General features: G+C 41.3%; 1 protein-coding gene and 1 long non-coding RNA gene across 4 annotated transcripts; one reads left to right on the forward strand and one right to left on the reverse strand.

Moving 5' to 3' along the window:
- Positions 1–11,522: 11,522 nt before the first annotated feature.
- On the reverse strand, positions 11,523–21,461 carry zdhhc18a (zDHHC palmitoyltransferase 18a). 2 transcript variants are annotated; one of them, XM_008432307.3, is made up of 10 exons: positions 20,835–21,457; positions 20,573–20,733; positions 20,172–20,321; positions 18,851–18,988; positions 18,705–18,756; positions 18,026–18,128; positions 17,831–17,943; positions 17,651–17,756; positions 15,225–15,298; positions 13,046–13,177 (listed from the first exon to the last, which is right to left on the reverse strand). In XM_008432307.3, exons 1-9 carry the CDS (start codon positions 21,065–21,067, stop codon positions 15,257–15,259), a joined length of 1,098 nt encoding a protein of 365 aa, XP_008430529.1. In that variant the 5' UTR covers positions 21,068–21,457; the 3' UTR covers positions 13,046–13,177; positions 15,225–15,256. The 2 variants fall into 2 exon arrangements, with proteins under 2 accessions (XP_008430528.1, XP_008430529.1); XM_008432306.3 differs by lacking the exon at positions 15,225–15,298 and having other exon boundaries at positions 11,523–13,177; positions 20,835–21,461.
- A 713-nt stretch (positions 21,462–22,174) lies between these two features.
- Positions 22,175–25,849, forward strand: LOC103478703 (uncharacterized). Of its 2 annotated transcripts, XR_014083998.1 has the most exons (3): positions 22,181–24,383; positions 24,460–24,519; positions 24,601–25,849. It is a non-coding gene; the product is annotated as an uncharacterized LOC103478703 (long non-coding RNA). The 2 variants fall into 2 exon arrangements; XR_014083997.1 differs by having other exon boundaries at positions 22,175–24,519.
- Positions 25,850–26,188: the final 339 nt, after the last annotated feature.

The following is a 26,188-nucleotide window of genomic DNA, read 5'->3' on the forward strand; positions in this document are numbered from 1 at the left end:
GGAGCCTATTACGGGCTTAAATACCCTAAATGTCTCATAATGATGGACCTGACTCAATCATAGACATTACTCACAATAGCAGACATTACTCCCTCCGTGATGAGATGGGCCTTTGGATTGTTTCTGTTTATTCCAGCATACAGCAGAGGTGGGGATTTTCCCCTTTTTAAGGTAATAATTAAAAATGCCCCCCACACCCCCTCATCGGCTCATCATACATTTCCACACTGCATGTTTACACACCCGTAAAATGTTTACAACAGACCAAAGTTCATCCCATGTTGTTTCAGCAATGCAGCCATTAAACAGACACAATCACATGCGCCAGTTCACGTCATTATCTTCTCTCCAAAACACAAGGGCGTATGCATGTGTGTGTGTTTTTCTTCTGTGTTTCATGCATGTTTCAGCTTGTGTCCACAGCTGGAGGCTAACAGCTTCTCGCAAACCTCCGAGGACTCAGGCGGTGATCATCAGGCTTTGGCTTTTTGGTCTCCACAGCAGATCACTTGAAGCACTGTGATGTCAACACCGCGCTGTTTCTGTGGCAACAACATCCACGGCCGCTGAAGAGCCAGGAAGCAGCGTCTGCAGCCGAGGGCCCTGCCGAGCACACATGAGACACATCATGCGTCATGCGACTATAAATAACCACCCTCGCGGTACTCGTGCATTCTGGGAGAAGAGCCGTCTCTTACCTGAGCAGGGATGAGAAAAGTTTTTTAAAAGCGTTTGGTGGTGGGGCGGCGGGCTGTAGATAAATGTCAGCCCCTTTGACATTCTCACGTTCCCTCACAGCTTCGTGTAAGAGGGAGCGAGGTTGATGTAGAGGCAAGATGTTTATTTAATTGGCAAAAAAAAACAATAATGGTTCATGTTTAAATATTAGGGTTTAAAGTGACATACTGTTGAAATGCTATAAGCAGTTTGTGTATAACTCTCTGCAAGTTCATTTAATGTAAATCCTGATTAAAAGCTGAAGCTGACAGCTAGTCTTCGACGGGCCACGACCAAAGTGGATTTCTATAATTGTGAATCAACTCTAGTGTCAAATACATCATAACTCTGTTTCACAAAACTTTTCATTCATTATCACAACTTCACTGGATGGTTATTGACACAGGAAAGGGAATGTTCCCCCTGGGATCTTACCGTACTGAGAAAGGAACATGCATAACGTTTCTGATCAGAGTGAGTAAGGCAGCATAAAAAATTAGGAACATTGGTCTAAATGAAAACTTGTTGATTTTTACACAACACTGCATTTATTTTACTCATTTCTCTTCTGTGTTTGCAGTCGTAAGACTTTCTCAGAGAAAGGTTGTTGGTGGAGCGCCGAGTTCTGCTTCGATTTCCTGTATAAATAGTTATTGACCTCTGAGTAAAACTACCACGTGACGATGGTTTAAAGGTTAAGAAAACAGTCATCCATTGCCTGCTGGGATGTTTTTGAGTTTGGAGTTGTTTGAAGAAGGCTTGAATTAGCCGTTAGCTTCAGTGCCCAGAAACTTCAAATATAGATTTTTACGAAATGAAAACCCCAAGGCAGTAATCTGCTCGTTGTTGTAACATGATTTATTTTTTTTATTCTAATCATCAAAAAAAAAAAAAACACACAATTTTGTGAGTTTTCTATATTTTTGACTAAAGTTTTGTCACAAAATGCAACATTGCTTTGGTACTGTAAAAGTCTGTGTGGGCGCTCAGGAGGTAGGAGTTTGTCCTGTAATCTGGGTATCCGGCTCAAAGCCCCATTCAGCTCATCTCAGGTTCTGTACCCTTGAGCAAGGCGCTTCACTCACCTTGCCTGCTCTGGCTGCAGTGTAGCATACCACCATCAGCAGCTTGAATGTCTGCATGAATGGGTGAATGACTCCCCCTTTTGAAATCCTCTAGACTAGATAAAACACTAGTACAGGGCATTTACCATTTGGATCTTGGGGCCTTTTTGTCTTCAGCCTCTGTGACCAATTAATCTCACATTTGGACAACTTGAAAACCTCACCTTTGAAATCCTGAACTATCCTTTACCGCCCCCACGCTCCTCCATTTAAGCAGGTACTGCAATCTGCTGGATGCTCTGTTTATCCCTCAGGTTGACATCCTGCTGGAACTAGAACAACTAAGACTGTGAGCCTTGTAGGTGCGGTGAGGAAGCCCGTATTTAAACACACCTTCAATAAACTGTACATTAGACCAACTTTCTTACCGGAGATGCCCGTGAGCAAACAAATTTAAGACGTCGATCTCTGGTAAATAGTTTTAAATTACCTTAGTGAACCGGTGTTGTTCCGCCTAGTTAGTTAAGAAGTAAAACAGCAGACGTTAGTGTTGCGTTTTTCTGCTGTTGAGCAGCGAGAGGAAGTGCAGCGGTGCAGCGGCGCAGCCTTCTTTCTGTCAGCCGCACAGACACGAGCAGACGTCACAGCAGGTTGTAAAAGCGTGGCTGGAAACTGACACTGACAAACAATGAGCGCTTAGGTGTCACCGTGATGAATTGTGATACCACTCCGTTTGTCACACTGGATGAGTTGTAGAGGTAATTTTCTCACCCGTCTGTCAACTTTCCTGCAATTTCAGTGAATTATTCCCCCCAGAAAACTCCCCCTGCCCTCCCTCGTATTTTGACACCGACGGACGTGTTACTGAAGGAAACTGAGTGTTTGCTATAGTTATAGTGCGTCATGTGAAGCTTTTGAACAGCTGAAATACAAATGTAGCAGCCGGCATTTACTGATTCGAGTTGATCCGAATCTCTATTGTTTTCAACTCTGACTGCCCAACATGGCAGGCGGAGGCCGAGCGGAGCCTTCAGGCTGGACATGATGGATCCAACCATCCATAGAGAGAATAAGAGTGTGATAAGAGTCCGTTTACTTTGCCAGATTGCTCCATATGACAAATCTATGGGACTTGAGGGCCAAGATTACGCAAGCAGTCGTGCTGCTGACGTCAGACTCCCGTCTCTTCCTGCTTGATTTATTACAGGAGTGCTTTGGAGCACAGATAAGGGAGATGCCAAAGAACATAAAAACACCAAAATATGGCAGAGACTCAAGTAGTATCATTGCGTAGAAGCGTCGCAACCTGTGTGGACGCCTTCTAGGGCACCGTCAAATAAGATTAAAGTAGAGAATTGAGCTAAAAGCTGGCAAATTTGGCGGTTGGCAATTGCTGAAGTAGATTAAAGAAAATGACTGCTGTTGCCTGGTTGTTGAGATAATAACCATGATGCCAGTATCTTAACTGATAAAACCTGGAGTTATAAATACAGTGGCTTGCAAAAGTACACTTTATCACATTACAACCACAAACTGCCTCTAATTTTATTGGGATCTTATGTAATATATCAGCAAGCAGTAACCAGTTAAATGCAAAGTGGCAGTGAAAGGACGCAAGGTTCGCAAAAAGTAAAATAAATCAATAAAAAATGGACTTTACCTTTTTATCACCGTCATTCATTCTACTGCTACTAAATAAAATCCTATTCAAGCAGCTGCCTTCAGAAGTCATCTAATAAGTAAATCACCCAGCTGAAATCCAGCTGTCCTGTTCGAGCCAGGGCCACATTTGACAACATTAGTAAACAAACAGCAGCATGAAAACCAAGGAAGAGACAAGACCCGTCAAGAAAAGCAAACTAAAATGGTTGTCAACCAGAACGGACAGATGAAAGAATTCCTAGCTCAGATGGGACAAATATTTTTTTACTGGTTCCATAAATCCTGCCTTTATGGATGGATGGCAAAAAGAAAGCCATATAGGAAGAAGAAAATTATAAGGGGTCCAGTTCCCCTAAAACCGCCATCCCTACCACCATGATGATGCGGTGAGGCTTGCCTTCTCCGCGTGTTGGGAACCTTTTCAGACGCGACAGGAAAGGTGGATGCGGCGAAGACAGGTCGATCCTGAAGTAAAGGATATTCATGCGTTATAGCGATCCAGTCAAAGTCCAGCTTTTTTGACTGCACTGGAGCTATCCTACAAAGGAGAATGTCAAAAACACAACTCCCTATGCATAAATAAGCTAAAAGACCTGCAGTTGTTGTTGTTGTTGCGCTGTAAAGTGGTTTACAGAAGTGTTGACCCGAGGGGCCGGGTACACAGGCATTACACACGCTTACCGAATATATTTTTAAAATATGTTGAAACCCAGGCATTCCTTTCATTCCACTTCACAGTCATACACTACTTTGTATTAGTCTATCCCCATGAAATCCAAGCCAAAGGGATATGAATACTTTTTGCTAGGGGCTGTATGGTCAACTGCCCCCATTTGGATTTGAGAGTATTTTTAGTAATGGACCTCAGTTCCTTCTTGCATGTATCCATGTGAGCTCCACTGGTCTCCAACCCCCCACCCAGTAACCTAGAAGAGGGGCGGTTGTTGCATAGCTGGAGTTCTCTGGAGCTCAGTGGTCAAATATAGACTATGTATTATGTAAGGCTTGTCTCGCTTTACAATCTGAATGGGTGTAGCTACAAAAAACTTGTTCATGCGGAATGTTTAAATAAACTACAAAAACCTTACAGAAATGCCTTCTACGGCTTGTTTGGCGCATAATCTGATGACTTTAAACGGAGAATTGTTTCCGTCACAAATCCCATCGGTCACGTGTCTGGAATATCCCCATACATGTGACTTGCTCCCTACCTATAGAGGAGCCTGTATGTAAGGAGGCGTTTGTTTAGGCCTGGTAATAAAATACCCAGGCCTCCTTCTGTATGTCTGGGGCTTAAATCATGTTGGCTCTAAATCCACACCAGCAGATGTGTAACACTCCCTTCTCAACACGTTTACAGCAAAAATAAATACTGTCTCTTTGAAACACAATTTACCGAGAAACAGAAACCTCACGGTGGAGAGTCTTGCTGAAGGATTCGTGTTGCTTCGACTCTTTTCACGTTCCGCTGTGTTACTTGATTGGGATTTCATGTGACAGGGCCAACATAAGGAGTAGCTCAGAACTGTAAAGTTAAAGGAAATCATGGTTTTCAAGTTGTTGTCTTTTTTTTTTTTTTTAATCAATAAAAATCTGACAGAGTTGTGTCTCATACCTTACCTTGATACCCCTAAATGAAGTACAGATTTGGAAAGTGCAGGATGTTTTTCTTTTTTAATCAACCATCTTGTGTCACGTCTGGAGCTGCGAGCATGAGCCACTATTCACGCTGCGACCCAGTCACGCTCAGATGTTATACAGTTTTCTCTTCAGCCACTTAAGTGGAGATAATGATAGCAATGCAGCCTCTGTAATGTCTACACAGAGGAGACGAACAAAAGAACTGAAAAGGAAGGATACGATGATTTGCGTTGCAGTTTTTGCAACCTCGTACTTGAGAGGTAAATAATCCACACTGTGAAAAACAGCACATCTCTCCTTTCAGTGTTACTTAAAACAAGTGTCCCTTCTTGTTTTTCCTTCTCCTGCTTGTAATCTGACCTCCCGTTTTCTTTGTCTGCCGTGTTTGGTGCCACACTCTGACCGGAAGTATTTGGCATCCAGAAATTTCAGGTCCGCTGGGACGTCCCGGCGGACTCCAGTGGGTGGGTACAGGCGAGGAAATTTATACCACACAGCCTTTACAGTAAAGTACGCAGCGGATCGCACCGAGAGATGTGACTTCTGCCTTTAGGGCCATTGTAATGCTGAAAGGAGAACCTTCCCACCTCTCAAATCTGATTTAGCCACTGAAAGATTTTTCTTCCAGCGTCACTGCAAACACCTAGAAGTTTTTGGCCGGAATGCAATAAAGTTTGCATGACACGACGAGCGATGCGATTGAGCTGCGAACCAAAACGTTAAGCGTAAAGATGTGAGCAGAGGCGCTTACAATGCGCAGATGTTTCTGAAATAACAAATCCAACCACAGAAGCGCAAATGAAATAAGCATCTTCTGCATTTTCTCTGGACACATTTGCCTGCTGAGGACATTTTATGTTAGAAGAGACTTGCTTTTGTTCACTTCCTGAAGCATTTACGAGAATTGAAGAGGCAGGCCTACGTAGCAGCAAGACCTGATTTGTATTCCTAGAAACCGGTATTGCCATCTCTTTCCAGTAGCTCACCGTTTTCCTCAACTTTAAATGGTGTGAGAGAAAAGCACGTCACCTGCCAGACAGCAATTGTGTCAGCTGTTTGGACGCCTACGGAATGCAACACAACTGGACTAAGCGAAAGCACCTGACATCTGAAACAACGGCGTTATCTAACACATCTGCAGGGTCAAACTCTGTTCATAAAACAAAATTCTGCCGACAGCACTCTCTTTGGATCGCCATCCAGACCTCACCTGGAAGGAATCCTCGCCGTGCTTCAGGTCACGAAGTCCTGGCTGCATATTTCAAAAGCAACCGGGATTTCTTTTTTCTTTTTTTACTATCTGAGGAAGAACAAACGTACCAGACTAATAAACGTTTATGGATATTGATAAAATAGGTGTCTAAATGTTTTTTTTTTTGGGGGGGGGGGGGCTTAAGGCCTGTGGGGCTTTTGGGATGAAAGGGGTCAAATTTATGTGCACTGTAACTGAAAGCAGACAGGAGTAAATGCTGCACATGTGGCCAAAAGCCTTTCTGAGTTACAGTGGAGAGACGAGCTTCGTGTTTGAGACGAACGAAATACTTCATCTAACTGCTGCCCAATTTACTACCTGTTTCCACGAGTCAGTTTTGCGTCGTACTCCCTTTGTTGTTCGAATAACAGAGCGTCGAGCGTAATAAGCGTTGCGGTTTCATTCCTTAAAGCCGAACTGGCCCGTACGTCGCTCGGGCATGTCAGGAATATGTCTGGTCGTGCCTTTTCAGTGACTCAGCATCCGCTATCTATGTGCCTGACCTTTTCATCCCCCTGACTTTATTGTCGTTACAAAACCGGGCCATGACCACGTACATCAGGTTCAGTGATCCCTGCGGTTTATTGCGCAATCATCTGTTTGCGCTCAAGAGACTTAGAAGGCAGTATGGCAGCGATGCCGTTCTCCGAGTGTGAGGTTTAAGTCGCAGGAAAGTAAATCAGGAGCAGCATCTCGGCATAAAAGTGTTATTGTAATGGGGGTGGGGGGGTGTAAGTGTATGGCTCCATCTTTTTACTGCAATAAATAAAGATGCCTCATACTATAGGTGGATATTTAAACATTTGCTTTAGGTTTACAAGTATTTTGCTTTGAAATAAAGTTATTTTTTAAAACTAAACTTTTCTTGAGAAAGCAGCACGATCAAAAACAAACAAAAAAGAATCTAAATAACTTAATCTCACTATAACAGAATGATGAGGACCAGCAGACAGATCAGGGAGATATTATGGAGTTTATAACGGTGAGCTTAAAAAACAAGATCACACAGAGCTTAATCAACTTCTTAAAACGGGAGTAGTTATTATGGCAAACAGTCCACGGGTCCAATAGAGAATACGTGGCATTAAAATTGATGTTCGCAGATGTTTTCCGTCCATTCTGACTGAACTTGAGCAATTTCAGAAAGAAGAGTCTCTCAAGTCTCTGGAAAAGAGGATCTCCCCCCCAAAAAACTGACTATAACTGCAGCCAATGGTGGATTTCCAAAGCACCGACTTTGGGGGCGAAAATACAAAACCGTGCCGAGCTTCTCAGATGTTATTTGTCAGAAGATTTGAAAAAATATTCACCTTCCCAACTGGATGTTCATTTGTTGGAATGTTGTCTAAAATCATCCAACAAAACACTGAGGTTTGTGTTTGCAACATGATCAAATTTGCACTTTAGCAGCTTGTGGTAAGGTGTCTAGATTAAGCGGAGGCAAGTAAAAGGAAAACATGTTTCAGTTGATAAGAGAGTGTTACTATCACGGGGAAATTATGTCATGAGCAACCAAAGCATTTCCCTCTGATTAATTGAGCCGTATCATGCAACCTCTGCTGATAATGTCTGCTGTGATAAAGCCTGCTCCGTTGGTACCCTGGTACTCTAATCCAATTCCCTGGCACATATTCACGTTTCCATGGCGAGCCTTTTTTCCACTTCGCCACACAGAACCAACATCTTTCCGTTTGCAAGAGCTTCAACGTCCCACCTCCTCTCATTTATCTCTGGTCCATGGGATTAATATGATATAAAGTTAAGTCTTTTCATACATCAGGGTGTAAAGTTGAGATTATTCTTCGTCTTTGTCAGTTTTTTATGTGAGCAGGGGCTCTCAACGCAAAAAAACCCACAGTTTTCTGCGTTGCAAACGGTAAATTGATCGTTATTTGCAATAAAAAGCCAGAAAAGTGGTGATGAAACCGGGTTGGATTAATGATCACCGCTCACGGATTCCTTTGTACCTGCATTGTTTGAGAGGTGACCGCGGAACGACCTGACCCCGCTGCCGTCTCCAAACAGCTCCCAGGTGAGGCTGACACAAGCCACCGTGCCCAAACACACAGATAATCAGATCCACCCGGGTCACACCCAAAACCAAATTCCACGAAAAGCATTGTACAAATATGCGGATCAGTACAGAGCAAACCCATCGCGCGCGTGAACACGCACGCTCTGCAGCCGTTTTTTTGGTTTGCGAGAACATTTTTCCTGTGTTTTTTGTCCACCAGCTTCAAGAGGCGAGAGCTGCAGAACTTTGGCATGTTTTAAAGGTTTTTGGTGGGTTTTGTTAGGCAAAATAAAAATGCAGCATATCTGAGCGCAGCAGAGCTTGTTTCATCAAACTCAGTTCTGGAACGCCGAACATTTCCACACCTTTCTGATTTTATCATGTCACACACTTTGATGGGAATTTTACGTAATGAATCTCCAACATGTACAGAGCATAGCTGCAAAGTGCAAAAACGATGTTTCCTGGTCCACTAAGTATTTTACATATGAGCATTTTATGAGAGGGAACAGTTTAAGAGTGACTTGGGTGAAAACAAAAATACCCGCCACACTTTTCAGATTTATTGTGATATAAAAAATTTTTAAAAAGTTTTCAAAAAGTAGTACATACGTTTCTAATGTACATTTTATGCACTACTTTGTGTTGGTCTGTCACAGACAATCCAGATCAAAAACACCATTTGTTGCCGACTAAATGCGACAAAGTTGAAGAACTGTGAAATCTTTGGCCAGGCACTAAGTTGACATTTCACTATTTGGTTTCAGTGGCGACACTCAGCATGCCAGTTTGTTCAGCTCAGCACAGGGTTAATTATATCCAGCCCCGCTGGCCAGCAGAGAGACACACTTTTAGCACAGCAGTGATGCTGACAGCAAGCTCTGACTCTGAGTCACCTGTTTGGTTCAGTGAAGAGCTTCACTTCACTTCACTTCTGCTCGGCTCGGCTCAGACCAGAGAGCCATGAGAAAAAGACTTGTGAGGTTGTGACACACACGGCTGCACACATGACAGCAGAGCCCAACAGGTCTGGGCGTAAGAGGAAAGAGGTGCAGTGAGTCATGCATGTGGTGGACGGCGGCCGGTGGCGAAGGGGTGGCGTGACCTCACAATAAATTACCAGAAAAACCCAGCCTTTGATTGGAGCACATTTTACGAATATCATATCAGCTTTCCAGAAATATATTTCACCATGAAATCTTAATATTTCCAATACTTGGAGCAAACATCTTTTGCCAACAGAACATCCGTCTCTGAAAAATATTTCACAAAGCTGGAGCACAGAGATAATGGTCTTCAATCATTCTTCATGTAACGCTGTCCAGAGTCCTGGTTCAGTTCTCCACAGGGCAGATATTGTCATGAAGACAGTGTGAGTTTGTGTCTGATGGTCCATTTCTGAGTGAAATTGGCTTTGCATCACTAATCTGCTGAAATACACAATTATGACCCATTTATAGCTTATTGCTAGTCCTTAGGATCTGTCTTTAAAATCTCCAGACAAAGTTTATTGGGCCTTTGGAGGAGAACAAGCCCACAGCACCACAGATCCATCACCATGTTTAACAGCTTTTTCCACAAACTGACTTTGCTTTTCAGCAAAAACCACCTGAAGAGATTATCACTAAAATAATCAGTCTTAATCTCATGTAGCGTAAACACAGGGCTTTCCAGTAGTAACCAGCCAACTATTTACATTAGGTGGAAGGACAGAAAACTTTTTGGTTTTGTCCCTTCTTGTTTTTTTGTGTGCATGCCTTCAAACATTATCATGAAGTCAGCATCTAACTCTGACGATGGAGACCTGATAACCACTAAATAAAACTCAGTTCTTTAACAAAGCTTGGAAGACTTTGCCATCTTCTCTGGCAGCAGGATAAACTCAATTGTGCTTTCAGAAATGTTGCTAAAAGCTCCAGTTGTTTTAAACATTTTTATCTAATGCGCTCGCTGTAGTTATTGCTATAAGTGTCATGTTTACACTTTGAAAATTTTTCTTAGAAAGACAGATTTTTATCTTGCATCCTGTTCACTCCCCAATGTCATTCGAAGCTTAAATTTCCTCCCTTTTTTTAGGAACAGATGGGGTGCCAATGAGGCATCGGGGATTCCGAATAAAACAACGTTTCCATTCAATAAATGTGCTCAAATGTACTCGTTCGTATTTTTTTTTTCTTTCTTAAAAAATAATCTGCAGCAGCCAATAAGAACTGGCCATCTTTGAGTCAAGACTGCCTTCAGATCAACCCGCTTCAAAAAGACCTCGTAACTGGTCTCTGTCCTTGTAAAACACGATTCTTACTCTTATCTTTTTCTCATCCCCTTTAAACCCATAACTGAGGTCCCTTGTGCGACGACTGGCTCCGTTTAAGATCCGACACATCTGCTGAGGTTGCGACGACGCTTTGGCTTTTTTTTCTTTCGACGAGACGTTGAGCCAAAGGTTTTGGCCATCTGTGTTTTGTTTGCTTGAAATACACAGGTTGTCATGCTGACATGCTCGAGTCCTTTGAAGTTAAATGATTTACTGTGTTCAGAGGAGTAGAAAAAAAATCCATTATTCTTTTCATGTTTCAAAGCAGACTGAAATATGTTGAGAGAGTACCTTGAGAGGTGGGTATCTTTTATCTCAATCCAAACGCGAGACGTCATTTAGAGCGAGACACATCTGCTTCTTTCTGTTCCTCCTGCTCCATAAGCCCAACACCGAGTGCAAATAGGTTTTATTAAAACGCCTGCAGGTAAACAGCAGCTTTACAAACACGACTGGCTCGGCAAGGAAGAAAACGCAAAAAGGAAATAACTCATCCTGGCATGCGAGAGGTCGGTTTGCATCCTGCATTCCAGCATCCTGGAGCAGGTGGATGCATCTTTGTATTCCTGCACATCATCATGACTTCACGTTCTAGGACTCTCCTGGTCGAATGCATTGCTGGTCTTTGGATCCGTGTCGAGCACTTATCGCTTCACACTGACCACATCTGACAGGAACACTCTTGAGCACATGTGGACAGCATGCACCTTCTCGCCGTTTCCACGAGGCATCGGTCATAAAGAATGACCTCTGCACGATACCCCGCTTTCCTCCTGCGCGAGTTTTGTCCATCTGTTTTGATCACTGTGTTTGTAACTAAGAGCAGTTTTTTTTTTTTTTTTTTGAAACGAATAAACCTTCAACAAACATGGATGTTTATTGGTCATATGATACAGTTGTACTGCTGCACTGCAAAAAATACAAACAAGTTTGTTCGTACAAGCACTGCTTGTAACCATCTACGCAACCTACAGGCCTCGCCGCAGACTGATTCATGAGCTACGCCAAAGTGAATCCTCACAAACTCACAACATATGACCACGTTGAAAGCTCAAATACAAAAAATATATATGTAAATAAATAAAGTGGAAAAGTCATTTGACCTTGATTGATGTCCACATTACTAAATAAAGATTGAACTGAATTTGCTGTTCACATCCTGCCCCCTAGCGGTGCTCTCCACCTCGTGCATTTTGCTGTGTATTAAGATGATATTTTCATGTTTTGTGTTGAAATCGTCGGATGTGTGCTGCAGGCAAAACGATAAAAACGCGTGAAGACAGAAAACACTAAACATCATGTCACATCATGTCAGCAACAAATACATCCGAATGAGTTCCACAAAAAAAAAAAAAAAGTTGCAAACATGATTCAAATACTTTGTTTTCCCGTCCAATTTTTAGACACATAGGACACAAAGAATTACTAAAACATTTCATCCTGTTCCACATGGGACATCTGAACAAACTATGTAATTTTAACATCGTTGTCCAGCTTTAGCTTCTTTATATACTGAGCCCAAGGACACTGGAGGGAAAAAAAAAACGATAAAATGTAACTTCTAAAGGAAAACCTTTTCCAAAACCTTTTGTGTCTTGCAAAAGGATTTGCAAAATTCCAACAAGTATGAAATCCTTGTCCGTCTATAACCAACCCTTCAAACATAGACGGGACAACGTAGATGACGATGTGTGAGGCTTTTTGTTGTTAAAATGGTTCACTCTCTGGAAAACTGAGCAAAGTCCAACATTTGTTTCTGGCTTCTTATACACAAAACATCCAAACTCAAAAAGCCTGCCCACGCTTGCATATCATATTAGAACTCAAACACTGAGGTTTCAGCAGAAGGAGTGCTGGGACATTTCGAGCGTCCTAAAAAAGATGTGAAAAAATATCTCTATATTGTGCTCTGAAGTGTTACTAAGACTCCCCTCCATTTTGAAGGATGTGTACAACTGGACACTATAGTGACTTAAATTAACCGTAACCCCTCACGAGGACATTTTTGCGACACCAAATTCCAACATGCACCGAGTCTCTGACTAAGCGTCTTTGTGTCCAAAACCACTGCCTGGCGATAAACAGCAGCAATGTGTGCAGCCCGAGGAGCGCACAGTCCCTGCCATGACTCCATGTCTGCCCTGACGGTGACCAAAGCGTCCTTAGTGTTGAGGGATGAAACCAATGTCAGGCCCGTCGCCCAGAACCAGCGCGCTGTGGCTTAGCGTGGGCGAGGGAGAAGCCAGGCGGAAGGCCGGGTTGATCGAGTGCAGCGAGTCTCTCCTGTCGCTTTTGCTGAAAGCGACAGGGGGCAACAGGGGGCAGGGGCCAACCACAGCCTGGCGGGCGAGCTGCCGTGAGCATCCGGAGGAGAGGGACGGCTCTGCGGTTGCTGGGGCGCTGCTGGAAACCTCCTGGACCAGAGGCGAGGTCTTGGGGTTCCCTGAAGGGCACAGGCCATGAAAGTCAGAGTGGAGCATCCTCTCCAGCACGTCCTTCGTGCTCTGAGTGCACTGCGTGGAGAAAGATAAACAGGGCAAATCAAGAACAAAGGCAGACTTTGAACAGGAAAGTTGTGATGTCAGGAGTTCAAATCAAGCAGGATTAATTTGGAAACCGTCTTCACAGCGAGAGCAGCGAGACAAAGCCTCGGGGCAAGGCTTGCAAAAAGGACACACGTAAAGAAGCAATGGAGGAAGTGAATTGAACGTATGGAGTGACATTAGAGGGCAACCATGCACAAACCATGATCCCAGACAATTGGAAAGTTATCTAAACTGCAGAAATCTTTATCTGAAATTAGTGTCAATGTAACTATTTGAACAGTTACTTTGTGTTTTTGCTGGACTTAGGCGGAAATACAAAGAAACTATTTTAATTTCGGTTTCTTCCAACCAACGTCTTGAAGAGGCTTTAGGCAAATTTAATGTTAGGCTTCCAAACTATCTCTGGAACAGAAGGACAGAACATACTGTGTAACAAGTAGCACTATTTCTGAAACATTTTAGAAATGAGGTTCACTGGCGGTGATCGGAAGACATTGAAACTCTTTTGAGCTTGTAGTGAATAGTGTAACAAAAACACAAGATAAATTAGTTAAATTCATTGATGCCTCTCAGTAAATTAAACCAAACTTAATTTATTTAAGTAATTAAATTCAAAAAGTGAAACTAAGTTATCTATAGATACAAATTTGTGATAGTTATATTTTTAAAGACTTTTTTCTGTTGGTTGATTATGACTTAAAGCTGATGAAAACCCACGTTTAAAATTTAGCATAAAAACCCTACAGATCATCTTCAGTGTCTCCCTGAACTACATCAAATTCTTTTGTGAGATTTGCTTGTGCAGATTTTGCTACCAAACATTTTCCTTCCACTCAACTTCCCATTACTATGCTTTGATGCAGAGCTCTGTGAACAGCCGGCTTCTTCCTGAATGACATTTTGTCGCTTACACTCCTAGCGGAGGGTGTCAACGTGTGCTGGACGACTATCAAAAGAACAGCCTTTATTGGGATTGTGAACATAACATTTCTACATCAAAAACGGATTAGTCTTTTTATCTGTCCTATGTGATCAAATGTTTTAATGACTAATATTTAGGGTTTCCGTTGGCTGTAAGCAAGTCGTAATTAGTAATAAATCCATATGTGAGGTAGATGTTTTAAAGCTTAATTACCAAAGTAAATAAACCGTTCTATGTTTTCTAATTTATTGAGGTGGACCAGTAATTTTAAGAATTTACATTCAAAGGTTTGAGATACTTAAAGTTAAGATTATCAAATGTAAGAGTTTTTTTATTATTATTATTATTATTCTACAGAAATCTTGTGAATATAGTGATAATATCCATTGGAGTGAAGATAAAAAATTTTTTTTTAATTACAAAGATGTACTGGAAGCTGAAACCTTCAACTCAAGAGTGCAAAACTCAACAGGATCCATGAAAAAAAGTGACCTACATGTGTGATCTGGAAGAGAAAAAGCTACATAAGCAGGACAGAAAACGGATCTGAGCACCTCTCGGATCGATCGATGTGTTTTGTTGACTTTGTTCATATATTGGGGAAAAAAAGTTATCAAGCTGATTAGTGAAGCAGCCAAAAAACAAAAAAAACGTTCCTTACAAGGTAGAATTCAAACTACATGTGCACACAGATTTAAGTTTTGTTGCATTTTAGAAAACTTTGCTAGAGACGTGGTTTGTGCTGATAAGCCGACCGAGCCGGCGCTTCCGGTTTGAAGAGTAGACGTGGTCCTTACATGCACCAGGGAGAGTTTCATTCGATTAGACCATCAGCCGTAAGAGCAAGGTTGACCCTGCAGCGAGCGAGTGAGGTGAGTGAGCGAGCAAACGTTAACGATTGGCTGTGATGAAGCATGCAAACCCACAACCATGAGTGATCCACACCATCATCAGACACCCATCACAAGATCTGCACAGGCTGCATCTGACACAGTTAGTAGTGCAGAATGTAAGCGGTACAGAGGAGCTGACGCAGTGAATGGAAAGTGATGAGATGTTGGGGTTGGTTCGACATCGACGCCCTACTCTTACCATCGACTGTCTATCTGCAGCACTGTCTACCTTCAGGCTGTGCAGGACAAAGAAAATTCCTGACAGTTCTCCTCCTGGCAGGGTGGAACGGATACAGTACACAACACAGAGGGTGAGATTTGTCATGTGTCACACAGTTATAGTCATGGTAAAAAAAAAATTTTTTTTTAAAAGGAAAGAAAGAAAGTACACCTTATATCAGTTTAAGTGTTCACAGCCTCCTAAAGTACATTCACATTTCATGTACGAAACTACTTAATTACAGAATCCAGTGTTATAAGCAAAGATGAAGGAAGGCACAATGGAAAAGTTTGTGAATTATACGTACACTTAAATAACCCTAAAATGTTGAGTTCCAAGTCAGACGTTTACATACACTCATTTGAATGAAATTCACATTGATTTGGGGTTTTTAATCTTCTTTTTCCTAAAGAAGAGATGCAGATTTCAAAACACAAATCTTAAGTTTAAATTTAATGCCAATTTGTTTTTCTAAGCCACACGCATGCAAATTCATATACGCTAACTCCATCGTCCTTAAATAGACTTTAGAGTTGGACAGTCTGATTAAAAAGTTTTCTGCCACAGATCCAGCCTTAATGGGCTGTTAATACACTTTCTAAGTTTTATGTTGCCCTGCTTTATACGTTGCTAAAATAGTTTTGGTGTGTTTAGGATCACTGTGTCCAGAGTTCAAACTCTCACCCACAAACTAAAACCATGATAGATTGAGAAGTTGTTGACCAAACAAGGAGACTCTGCTCCAAAACTGACACCTTCCATGGAGGATCTGAAAAGTCTTCAGAAGAGTTTTTGAAGCTTACACAAAACAAAAACGATGAGTTGAGATGACGCTTTCAAGCAAGCTAATGAGGTGAGTAATTGGGTGGAGTAACATAATAATAAATAAGACAGGCCAACACAAAGTTTAAAATGGCTCCATTTTGAGCCATATTGAAAAACTGTGCTTCAGTGCCAGGAAAACAATTTATATGAACTTTGCCCTTTCCGATAACTGGCCCAGTGAAAAAGTTTGTTCCTACCCTGGTGTCTGCAAACAGACATTTATCTACTGATCAGTGGGGGTGTAAGTACACATCTGAGTCTGTGTGTGTAGTTTTAATAACACATTATTCCCCTCTGGGGAACATAAAGGTCTAATGAAAAGTAGGGGTGAAAAAAGAACGAGAAAACCAGACGTCGTAAATATTATTTCCTCAATCGTCTGTCATTTCGAGCATTGAAATAAGATCTAGATCAGGCATGGACAGAAAGGAAGTCTCTCCAAATGGCAAAAACTACAAGCAGAGCCTGAGATAATAATATTCAACCAAATATTACATCTTTTGGACAACTTTTACGTTGCATGACGTGATGATTCAACATATTGACACTTATTAGAAATCCAACAAACAATAAGACATGAAAGCTAAAAATGAGTGTATGCAAACTTCTGATTCAAAGTGTACAACATACAGAAAAACACAACAATTTGAAAGGGGTGTACTTTCTTTTTTACCATAACTAAGTAAAAGGTATACAAAATGTGTATCTGAGTCGGTTTTGGAGAGCAGGCTCCTGATGAAAGGTTAAACACAGCTTCAAGTGTAAAAATGTTCAAAAACAAGACTAAACTCAAAGCAGACCAAAACTCAAAATACAAAAATAACATTTATTTAACAAATAAAGCAACTCATTTTTATGAACATGACGATAAAAATAAAGCAATGGACAAAGCAAATAATAAAACATTTGTTATGCTGAAAATACTCAGAGAAATATACTTCAGGCATACGAGTAATGATTCCTAATAAAGTGCTGATAACCCAACAGATGTCCACTTAAAGGCCCTGATAATGAAAACTGGTCGAATATTCCTATCAAAACATGCAAAAATAAAGTCAGTAGTTTAATAACATGGAGCATGGCAGAGAAACATGTTTATTAAGGCAAATAAATAAAAACTTAAAGAGAAATAAGGCATTTACTGTCCAGTTAACATAGTTGCTGCAGTCTGACCATCGCCAGCTCGACTTTAATCTTAACAAATGATTTCAGTCTCAGTTGTAAAAAGTCAAACTAAAAAGTTCTCTGCTCACGTCCGGCTGCACTAATCCGATCACTTCTACTTTGAAAACTTGAACCTGATGCGATCAGAGTGATTTCAACCGAACTCTGGTGAAGTTTCGTTGAGACGCTCATTTTTCAATAACAGAAAGAAAAAAAACACAATCATGGTGCAAAGTTCTTAACAGTAGCAGAAATGTAACTGCTGGTGGTTGACGCTAATCGAAGGATTGAAGCTGGAGGTCTGGAGGCTGACGGAGGGGGACGCACAGGGTGGGAGGGGCTAACAACCACACAGCAACATGGGGGAGGGTGGGGCACTCGGGACCGGGGAGGGACCGCAAGCGCTTTCATCATACCATGTTCGCATCGCTCTTGGGCGTGAAGGGAGGCAGCTCCATCTCTGAGGTCGCGGCGGCCGGGATCGCCTCGTCGGGAGGGAGGAACCCTCTTCGATCAATCAGGCTGGAAACAAAGCGGACCGTGACGCGCAGCTCGAACAAGGAGAGGGATTGAAAGCGTGACGAATAATTACGCACCTGGGAGGCATTGGGCCGCATAACGTAGCACAGCAGTTGGTGATGATGTTGCTGTAAGTGTAGGGGTTTCCGGACTCCTCCGCTCCCCGCTTACCCGACCACGACCCCTTGATCTGTTGGTCAGCACACCGATCAGCAAGTAACAAACGCCTAAGCCCAACCCAGCTCCATCATTTTACAGACTGGAATACTCACGTCTTCATTCGTGGTGAGATTGGAGGCTACTAAGAAGGTGTGGAAGCCTGAGAGGCCCAAAATAGACCAGATGGAGAAAAAGCAAATCACCAATTCCACCACAGTGCACAGGGAAGAGTCAAGGCTTAACATACATGGCACCAGTCACAAAGGGTGAGTATCACACTCATCACTACACAAGTTGGGATAAGACTTTGATCAAGGCAGCTCATCAGCTTTTACACAGATTAATGTTAATAAATAAGAATATCATGAAAAAAGTTAATTTCAGGAGCATATTACATTAGGACAGTATATGAAACTCACTTTCTGAATTTAATTACAGGAATAAAAAAGTTAAAATAATATTCAAACGTATAATTCTTTAATTAGAAAAATACTCAAATTGAAAAGGCAAGCAGACAAACACAAACTCACTCCTGCTTGCAGTAGGTAAAATAATCAAAACTGAATCTCAATTATCTGGAAATATATATCATTTTCCACTAAAATCATCTCAAACAGCCATAAAACAGCAAATCTTGTGTTTAAAAGCACTTTTGCTGGGCAGGCCGCTTCTAAAAAGAGAGTGCAGCATTACGTGCTGTAGTAAATGCCAATTTGGCACCAAATTTAGTCAGATCTGACTCAGCCCAGTAACATTTTAAAATAAAAAAAAAACAGACTACACAAAGGATATCTTGCAGGACTCTCCTGAATGGCTTGAACGATGCCTTTGCTTGCTTGAGAACCTGTAAAGAAAAGAAAGAAAAATAAATATGAAAACTTATCTTGCCTCATGACAAACGATCCATCTGCTTCCTTTCAGGCGATGCGGCCACTTACGGAGGGTGATATGTGTGATGACGCAGGCAAATATAAAAGATGTCAGAAAAGACAGAGAGATGATGAAGCTGTAGAAATAGCGGTAGTTGCGTTTCCCGACACAGTTCCCCACCCATGGGCAGTGGTGATCAAATCGCTCTGAAGGAACAGAAAAATGGAAAATATGTCAAATATCGTTAGCATGACAGTAGCTTGTAAAGAGATCAACAACAAAAAAAGAAAAAAAAAATGAAAATGCTGGGAAGTAAAACTCTTAAATGAACCATCATCTGGGAAAACATGCCAATTATGATGTTTTTTTTTGTGTGGAAGTTGTTACTGAGGAAAGAAGACTCATATTTTCAGTATCAGTGAGAAACCACAAAAAATACAAAATGAGGAACAAACATCTAAAAGGAAACGATTTTCCGCAGAAGCAGTCCTACTGATCGTTTATGCTACCAAACACACTGCAGTGAAGGTAAAAACATTACAGGAAAGTTGCTCTATTTTATCCTATTAAGAGTCATCACATCTTCATCAGAAGAAATTATGGTTTTCGGAAATCTCACAGGTCATATTAATTACAGAGTTTGGTTTAGCAGTGCCCCACATAAATCAGAAGAAAAACTGATCTGGGAAAAGTTGGACTGGCTTCTGATTTATCACGCTAATACAAAGAGAGCTCTATAATACGCTCCTATTTTTGAGGAAAATTGTTTTTTTTTACAAAGAAGTTATCGTGAACACGCTTACATTTTCAATTCATCCAGATAGAAAAATAAATGTTGCTTTTTGCTACTTATAGCTTACCGGAAAAAAATAAAAATAAAAAAAATCAGAGTTTTGAAGCCACAGCTTTGCAAATCAGAAAACTGAAATCCAGCAACAAAATAATCCATAATTGAATCACTAATCACTGATAGCATACAGTAGGATGGAAAGTGACAGCAGTTAAGAGTCGAGTCTTGTGATGAACAGAGGCTGGTGGGGTTTTGCTGTACACAACATAGGACACAGTCACTTCCTGTAACTTGGTCACGTTAAAAAAGAAAAAAGAAAAAAAAAATCAGTTTGCGAAATACACAGCTAAAATTTCCCCACTCTGTTAGGGAACTGACCTCAACACCAGTTCTCATGAAAGCAAATAGTTAACAGCAACAGGAATGATTTGGATTTAATGAGGGTGATAAAACCGATTTCATTCTGACAAAAAAACATATAGGCAGACGCAAACTTTTCAATAATGACCTAAGACTTTAGGCAACAAGTGAGTTAGTTTATTTTTATTTTTTTTAAAAAAGCAAATGAATAAGTGGTGATCCTCCAAAACTATTCTTACCAACACAGTTGTCACACAGACTGCAGTGGGAGGTCCGTGGAGGCCGGAACATCTTGCAAGTGAAGCAGTACTTGAGCTTTACCACCTGCTGGTTGATGAGGATCTCCTTGGTTCGAGGAGGCGGGCGATATGTTGAGGATCCTGAGGTATCTGTGAATAAAAGATGTGGCATTTTAACAACATGTGTCCTCCGGCACGATCAGATCAAGGTGTGTGTGTGTGTGTGTGTGTGTGTGTGTGTGTGTGTGTGTGTAGCTGTCGGCTCCTCCTGCCATGACAGTGCAGTAAGCTGCTTAGGTCTTGGTCTGTGTTTCCACAACAAACGTGTCCTCCATATGGCAAAGCTCTTTTGCTCCATCTGCCCCTCTGTGTTCAAAAGGGGGGAGGGAGGGGGGTCTTACCTATCTGCCTCTCTATGTCTGCAGTTTCGTCTGCAGTGGCTCTGGGTAAAATGCCTGGATCTGTAAAGCTGGTTCTTAGCAGGGAGGCGACCACAAACAAGAAGAGCACCCCTCCTATCACAGGTATACAGACGGTCAGATGCTCCACCAGGAAGGGGCAACTGTTGGAAATAAAACAAGTTTCATTACAACAACACACACACACACAAAAAAAATTCTCGTGTTTTATTTATAGTCGTACAGCAGTCTACAAGTTACTCACTCGAAAGCAAAGAAAAGGCCACTAGTGACAACAATAAGGCCTAGTGTTAGAGGAAGGATGCCGTTCTGTCTGGCCAGGATGAGCCGTCCGTCGCAGAAAAATCTGTTTTTCCCCGGGAAAGCTTCCCATTTTCTCCGCGGGCGCTGCACCTTCTTCTCGGCGGGGTTTTGAGCCGACAGCGGTGAAACGGAGAGCGCCCTTGGGTCGATCTGCTGGTACTCGCAGTTTTTCATCGTCTACGCGGTTCGGAGGTAGCAAAAAAGGCACCCAAACCCCTGCTTTACACTCAGGAGACGGTACTCTCAAGATTCATTTACAGGACATTTATTTGTTACTCCTGATAGCACTCAGCTGTCCATCCTGAAGCTAAGTCCAGCTAGCTAGCGTAGCAACAAAGGCATTCTTCTTCGTAGGTCAGTTTTACCAGCTGAATATATTCGCGGGCTGACGACGAACAAACAGACATGTTTGGTTGTTAAACTAAATCCGTGTATATATATCGGTGAAACATTTTGTAAAGCAAACGCGAAATGTATGTAGACAGACACGGTAGGTCAGGTTAACTGGACTGGTTCTCCTTTTTCCTCTACTACTAGCCGACGTGCGTCATAGCGAGCATAGACATCGGAAAGTAGACGCAGCATGAGCGTCAGGTTTGTGCGCTAACGTTGCCGCCATATTTTGAGTGGCATATATATTTTTTCTGTTAGAAAGGGTTACATTCTTAAAGCTGGGTGACTGTAAAATACAATATTTCTGATGGATCAACAGAAGGTAGTGCATATTTGTAAACCGAAAGGAAACATTAATTTTAACTTTTTATTTTTACAAGTAAAAAATAGAAAACCATTCCATTGTAGCTCTGCCTTTACAGTTAGAGTTATCTGGCCCAGTTTATTTTTGCAGCCTGTAAAAGGCTTTTTTGCAGAACTTGTAAGAAAAGCCTTGATGTCCCTATTCCCTGCTGGTGAAGAGCATTACTACAGCATGATGCTGCCACCACCACTACTATGGTTCAGTCTGAGGGTGATGTTTTTTTATTTGCTGAAGGTTTGATTTTGCTTGCATTTCACTAATGCACTTTTTCCACAAGTTTGCCATGTCCCTATATTTATGGTAAACTGTAAACAGGACTTTTCAACAATGACTGGACTAAACAATTGTATTTGGTCAGGTTTAAAAATATCCAGGTGGAATGTTTACTAATTAAATGACTGGATTTTATGTAGAAATACGCAAGTAAACATAAATGCACTACACTCCTCTGTTTGTAAGTAGGAAAAATTAATTCTTTCTCATCCTCCCCATCTTCTTTACTAGCTCCTTAAGCCTACATTTCGCATATAATCCCAATAAAATTCATGGAAGTTATGGAAGATAAACGAAAACATGCGTTTCCCTGCACTATCTAGAACCTTCCGCTCACGACATAAAGTGAGCGTCTACTCCTTTACATCTATGGTGGCGAGAACGTAAAGATGACGAACTCACTACGTTCAATTTTAAGGACAATAGGAGGATGGAAAAATTCAACAAACTCTGGGTCAAGCCTGCGAATTCCGAGTTAACTTACTCCGAGTGGAGAAACCCAGGCTCTTCGGTATCAGAACCGCTGGTTTCCATGAGTTCAGTGGACTCGGAGTTGGTTCACCTGGAAGCAAGAGCACGCACCAGCGCCATCCAAAGCCTTCGTGCGGATGCCTTCAGTGAACACACCAACAGCTCCAAAAACAGATCCGAGTTATTTCACGCCGCTAGAGCAGAGGGTCGTCCTTCAGGCTTATGAAGAGCATGCTCACATATTTAGTAAAAAGAGCAACAAGGCAGCAGCAGCTAAAGCGAGACAGGCTGCATGGAAGAGCATTGCTGCCCGAGTCAATGCGTGAGTTTGAACGCACCACGCCATTTATTTGTATATATATATTAAAAATGTGGTAGATAAGTCAGGAAAAAGTGGTGTATTGGATACAATTGAGTTTCAGGTGTAACTCAGGGGAAAAACGGACTTGGATGCAACTGAAAATGAAGTATAAAAAATATGATTCAGAAAGGTAAGACAGGAATACCTGTGGCAATAATTCAGCAGTTAATTCAACATATTAATTCTTTCCATCATTACAATACTTGCAGAAGAAGCATTTTCTCAATGCTTTTTTATTGGGATTGTGAAATGAAAGAAAAATGATTCAGGGTTTTCAAAAATGTGTTATAAATAAAAATCTCAAAAGTGCTGTGTGAATTTTTGTTCTCAACTTCCTTTACCCTGATAAATAAAATCCAGTGCAGCAAATGACCCTCAGAGGTCTGCTAATTATTAGTCCATGTTGTTTGATCTCAGAATGAAACAAAATTAAAAAATAGTTAGTTTGCATAGAAGTATGAAAACAATCATGATTGACAATTTACTGAAGTAATTGTTAACTATAATAATCGATTAATTGTTAACTGGGGCACACAAACTTAAAAAAAAGAGGTAATTTGCTGAAAGAACAACATATTCAGTGAAGTCATTCAGCCAAAACTGTATTTTGTGCTATCCAAGTATCAAAAAATAATCAATAGATTATTAACTTTTAGCTTCAGATGCATCTTTTCCTACAAATGATCAAATGTATGCTAAAGGAATGCTGTTATTGCATTTTAGGCTATAAAAGTTTCTTATCATAAAAAGTAATGGAATTATTTGCTTATTAGCATTGTTGAATGTATTTCCAATACATCATAATAAATAATAGAATAATTGATTAATAAAATAATCGTTATTTGCAGCCATTCAAAGAATTGGAAAAAGATTTTTTCAATGTCTGAATCAAGCCATCTTTTCATTTATAAAAAACTCAACTGTGTATAATTTTCTTTCCATTTCACAATTATGCACCATTTAGTCTGTCATTTAAAAGGCTGATTAAATACCCAAAATGTTGTGCTTATGTGGCACAATGTGAAAAAGATGGAGGAATACTTTTGTAATGCACTTTTAACATCCAGTATATTACCTGTTATAATTTGACACAATTTTAAAACAGTTCATGTTTATGTCGGAGCCATTAATTTGCAGATACCCGTATAATTTCTTAAAACGATTCACTCTGAGCTGCATTCAGCTAACAGAAAACGGGCTGCGGCCCGAAAAATCGACACTGAGCTACTAATCCCACCCCTGACGGAGGCGGAGGGGCTGGCCATCACTCAAAAACTCCCCCAGACCCGTTTCCGAAGGCATCTCTGCAGACACCTCACCTGAACCGGGCGCCAACCAAGACACAGGTACTTATGTCAGAGGTAGGACTACACAACCACATACATTTAGATGCAGTTAAATACGGCTATTCATCCACCTTTCTCTTCCCAACAGTTGCAGATGGTGTTGTTTACGTTGTTGAGCCTTCAGCCACTGCAACAGGGGAAGAACCTAGAGTCATAAGTACACCAAACTCTGCTTTTGCTTCATGAGGTTAAAGGTTACTGAAAGATGATTTCTTCCTCACATCACAGGAGGATGATGTTCTGTCTGCTGCCACCAAGAAGGAAGCTGGGATTCATACCGAAGTAGATACTAGTATTCTTTCTAGTTACTACTATCGGTAGATTCTTTGACGAGTCGTACATTGTTGCCCTTTGACAGAGAAAGGCTGGCCACTACCAGGACGGGGTTCCTCCGACCTCCACAGCACGGCTCGACACTGTGGGTTCTTAACAGTAAAGACTTGTGTTTATTCTGCATTTAAAGCTGTTAAAAATTTATATTCATCAATTTATTTCCTAGTTACCAGTAGCAGAGTTATACAGGCATCATCTCCTTAAGACTATTGAGAAAACGGATAAAGAAATCACGTATTTGGACCGCCAAATCAAGAAAGCGGAACTAGAAATCCTTATGCTGGAGCGCCAGTTGAGGTGTGTGCATTTCCTTTACAGGTCAGACATATTAATTGTTGGAACACCATTAATAAATCTTAAGTGTTTTTCTTTTAGGGAACAAAGGAAACCGAATTATTTATTTTTTTTGGTGGAGAGACTTGTTCGGAGACTGTCTTTTCATCTGGGATGTCTGCAAGGAGTTGCAGAGAACTCATGCCACAGTAGTGACACATGATAAATGGTGGCTAGATTGACCTTATAGTGGAACTGGAACAAGAATCAGGAGCTGGTCATCTGAGCCTAAAGTCTCAGCTCATGGCTGGGGGCAGTGGACCGCCCTCTGCCCTGCCCTTATCTGGTATTTATGAAATCATCTTATGACTACTGTGAATACATTTGAGCACAGAGTGGTGGGAACAACATGCAGAACCTTAGGTTTAATAGTACATCCATATATGGAGCTCACACTATACATGTGAGTTGTTTAGTGTGATTTGTACTATTAGTTAAAACCTTCTTATTGCATTATTAGGCACCATAATGCCTAAGAGTTGTTCTGTTGCCTTAGAACAACTCTGTTGCTCCAAGAGTTGTAACTTAGTGCAACGCTGCCAAACTCATAGCAGCAAAATAACACACTTAAGTCATCTAGACATGGTGAAGATGACTTGCTGAAGTTAAAACCAACCATCAAAATGGAGACTTTGAACATGGCATTATGTTATGGTATTTCAGAAACTTTTGCTGCTCCATCGGGCCTTTGTTCTCTAAGGTTTACAGAGAACAGCACAAAACGGAGGAAACATCCAGTGAGCGACAGTCGTGTGCATAAAAATGCCTTTTCGAGTTCAGAGGTTAAAGGAGAATGGGGAAACTAGTTTGAGGTGACAAAGGCAACAGAAGCTCAAATAAAACTTTGTCACTACCAAGCGGACAGAGCTTTTCTCTTCTGTTGCTCTAAAAGTCTGGAACTCCCTTCCTCTGACTCGTCAGTTCTGTGACTTCCTTTCAAGGCCAGCTAAACACATCTTTTTAAATCCGATTTTGTTTTTGCATTATGTATTTTTTTTTGTTGCTATTCTGTGTTTGTTGAAGCACTTTGTGATTTTCATCTTGAAATGTACTGTACAAATAAAATTTTACTTCGAAAGATATGCAGACATGCCATCTGTAATCCTTAAAGCAGATGGACTGCAGCAACAGACGATGACATCGGGGCGGCTGCTCCTGTCAGCTGAGAACAGGAAACTGAGGCAATACAATATCACTGTTTGGGCAATTTATCTAGAGCAAAGCAATTTAGTCATGTTGTGAGAGGCAAAATCTGCAACAATGCAACAAAAAAGAGCTCAATCATAGGAGAGAAACCAAAAAAAGCAACATCTTGCCTGCAGGGAAAACATTCAGTACAGTCAAGGGTCCAACAGTCCACTGCTGCTGAAGTGTGATAATATTTAGGATGAGCATTCCAGCTGCAACTAGAAAGACTAGCT

This window comes from Poecilia reticulata, chromosome 16 (genome assembly GCF_904066995.2).
Source record: "Poecilia reticulata chromosome 16, P_reticulata-male-v2, whole genome shotgun sequence".
NCBI classification, from domain to species: domain Eukaryota; kingdom Metazoa; phylum Chordata; class Actinopteri; order Cyprinodontiformes; family Poeciliidae; genus Poecilia; species Poecilia reticulata.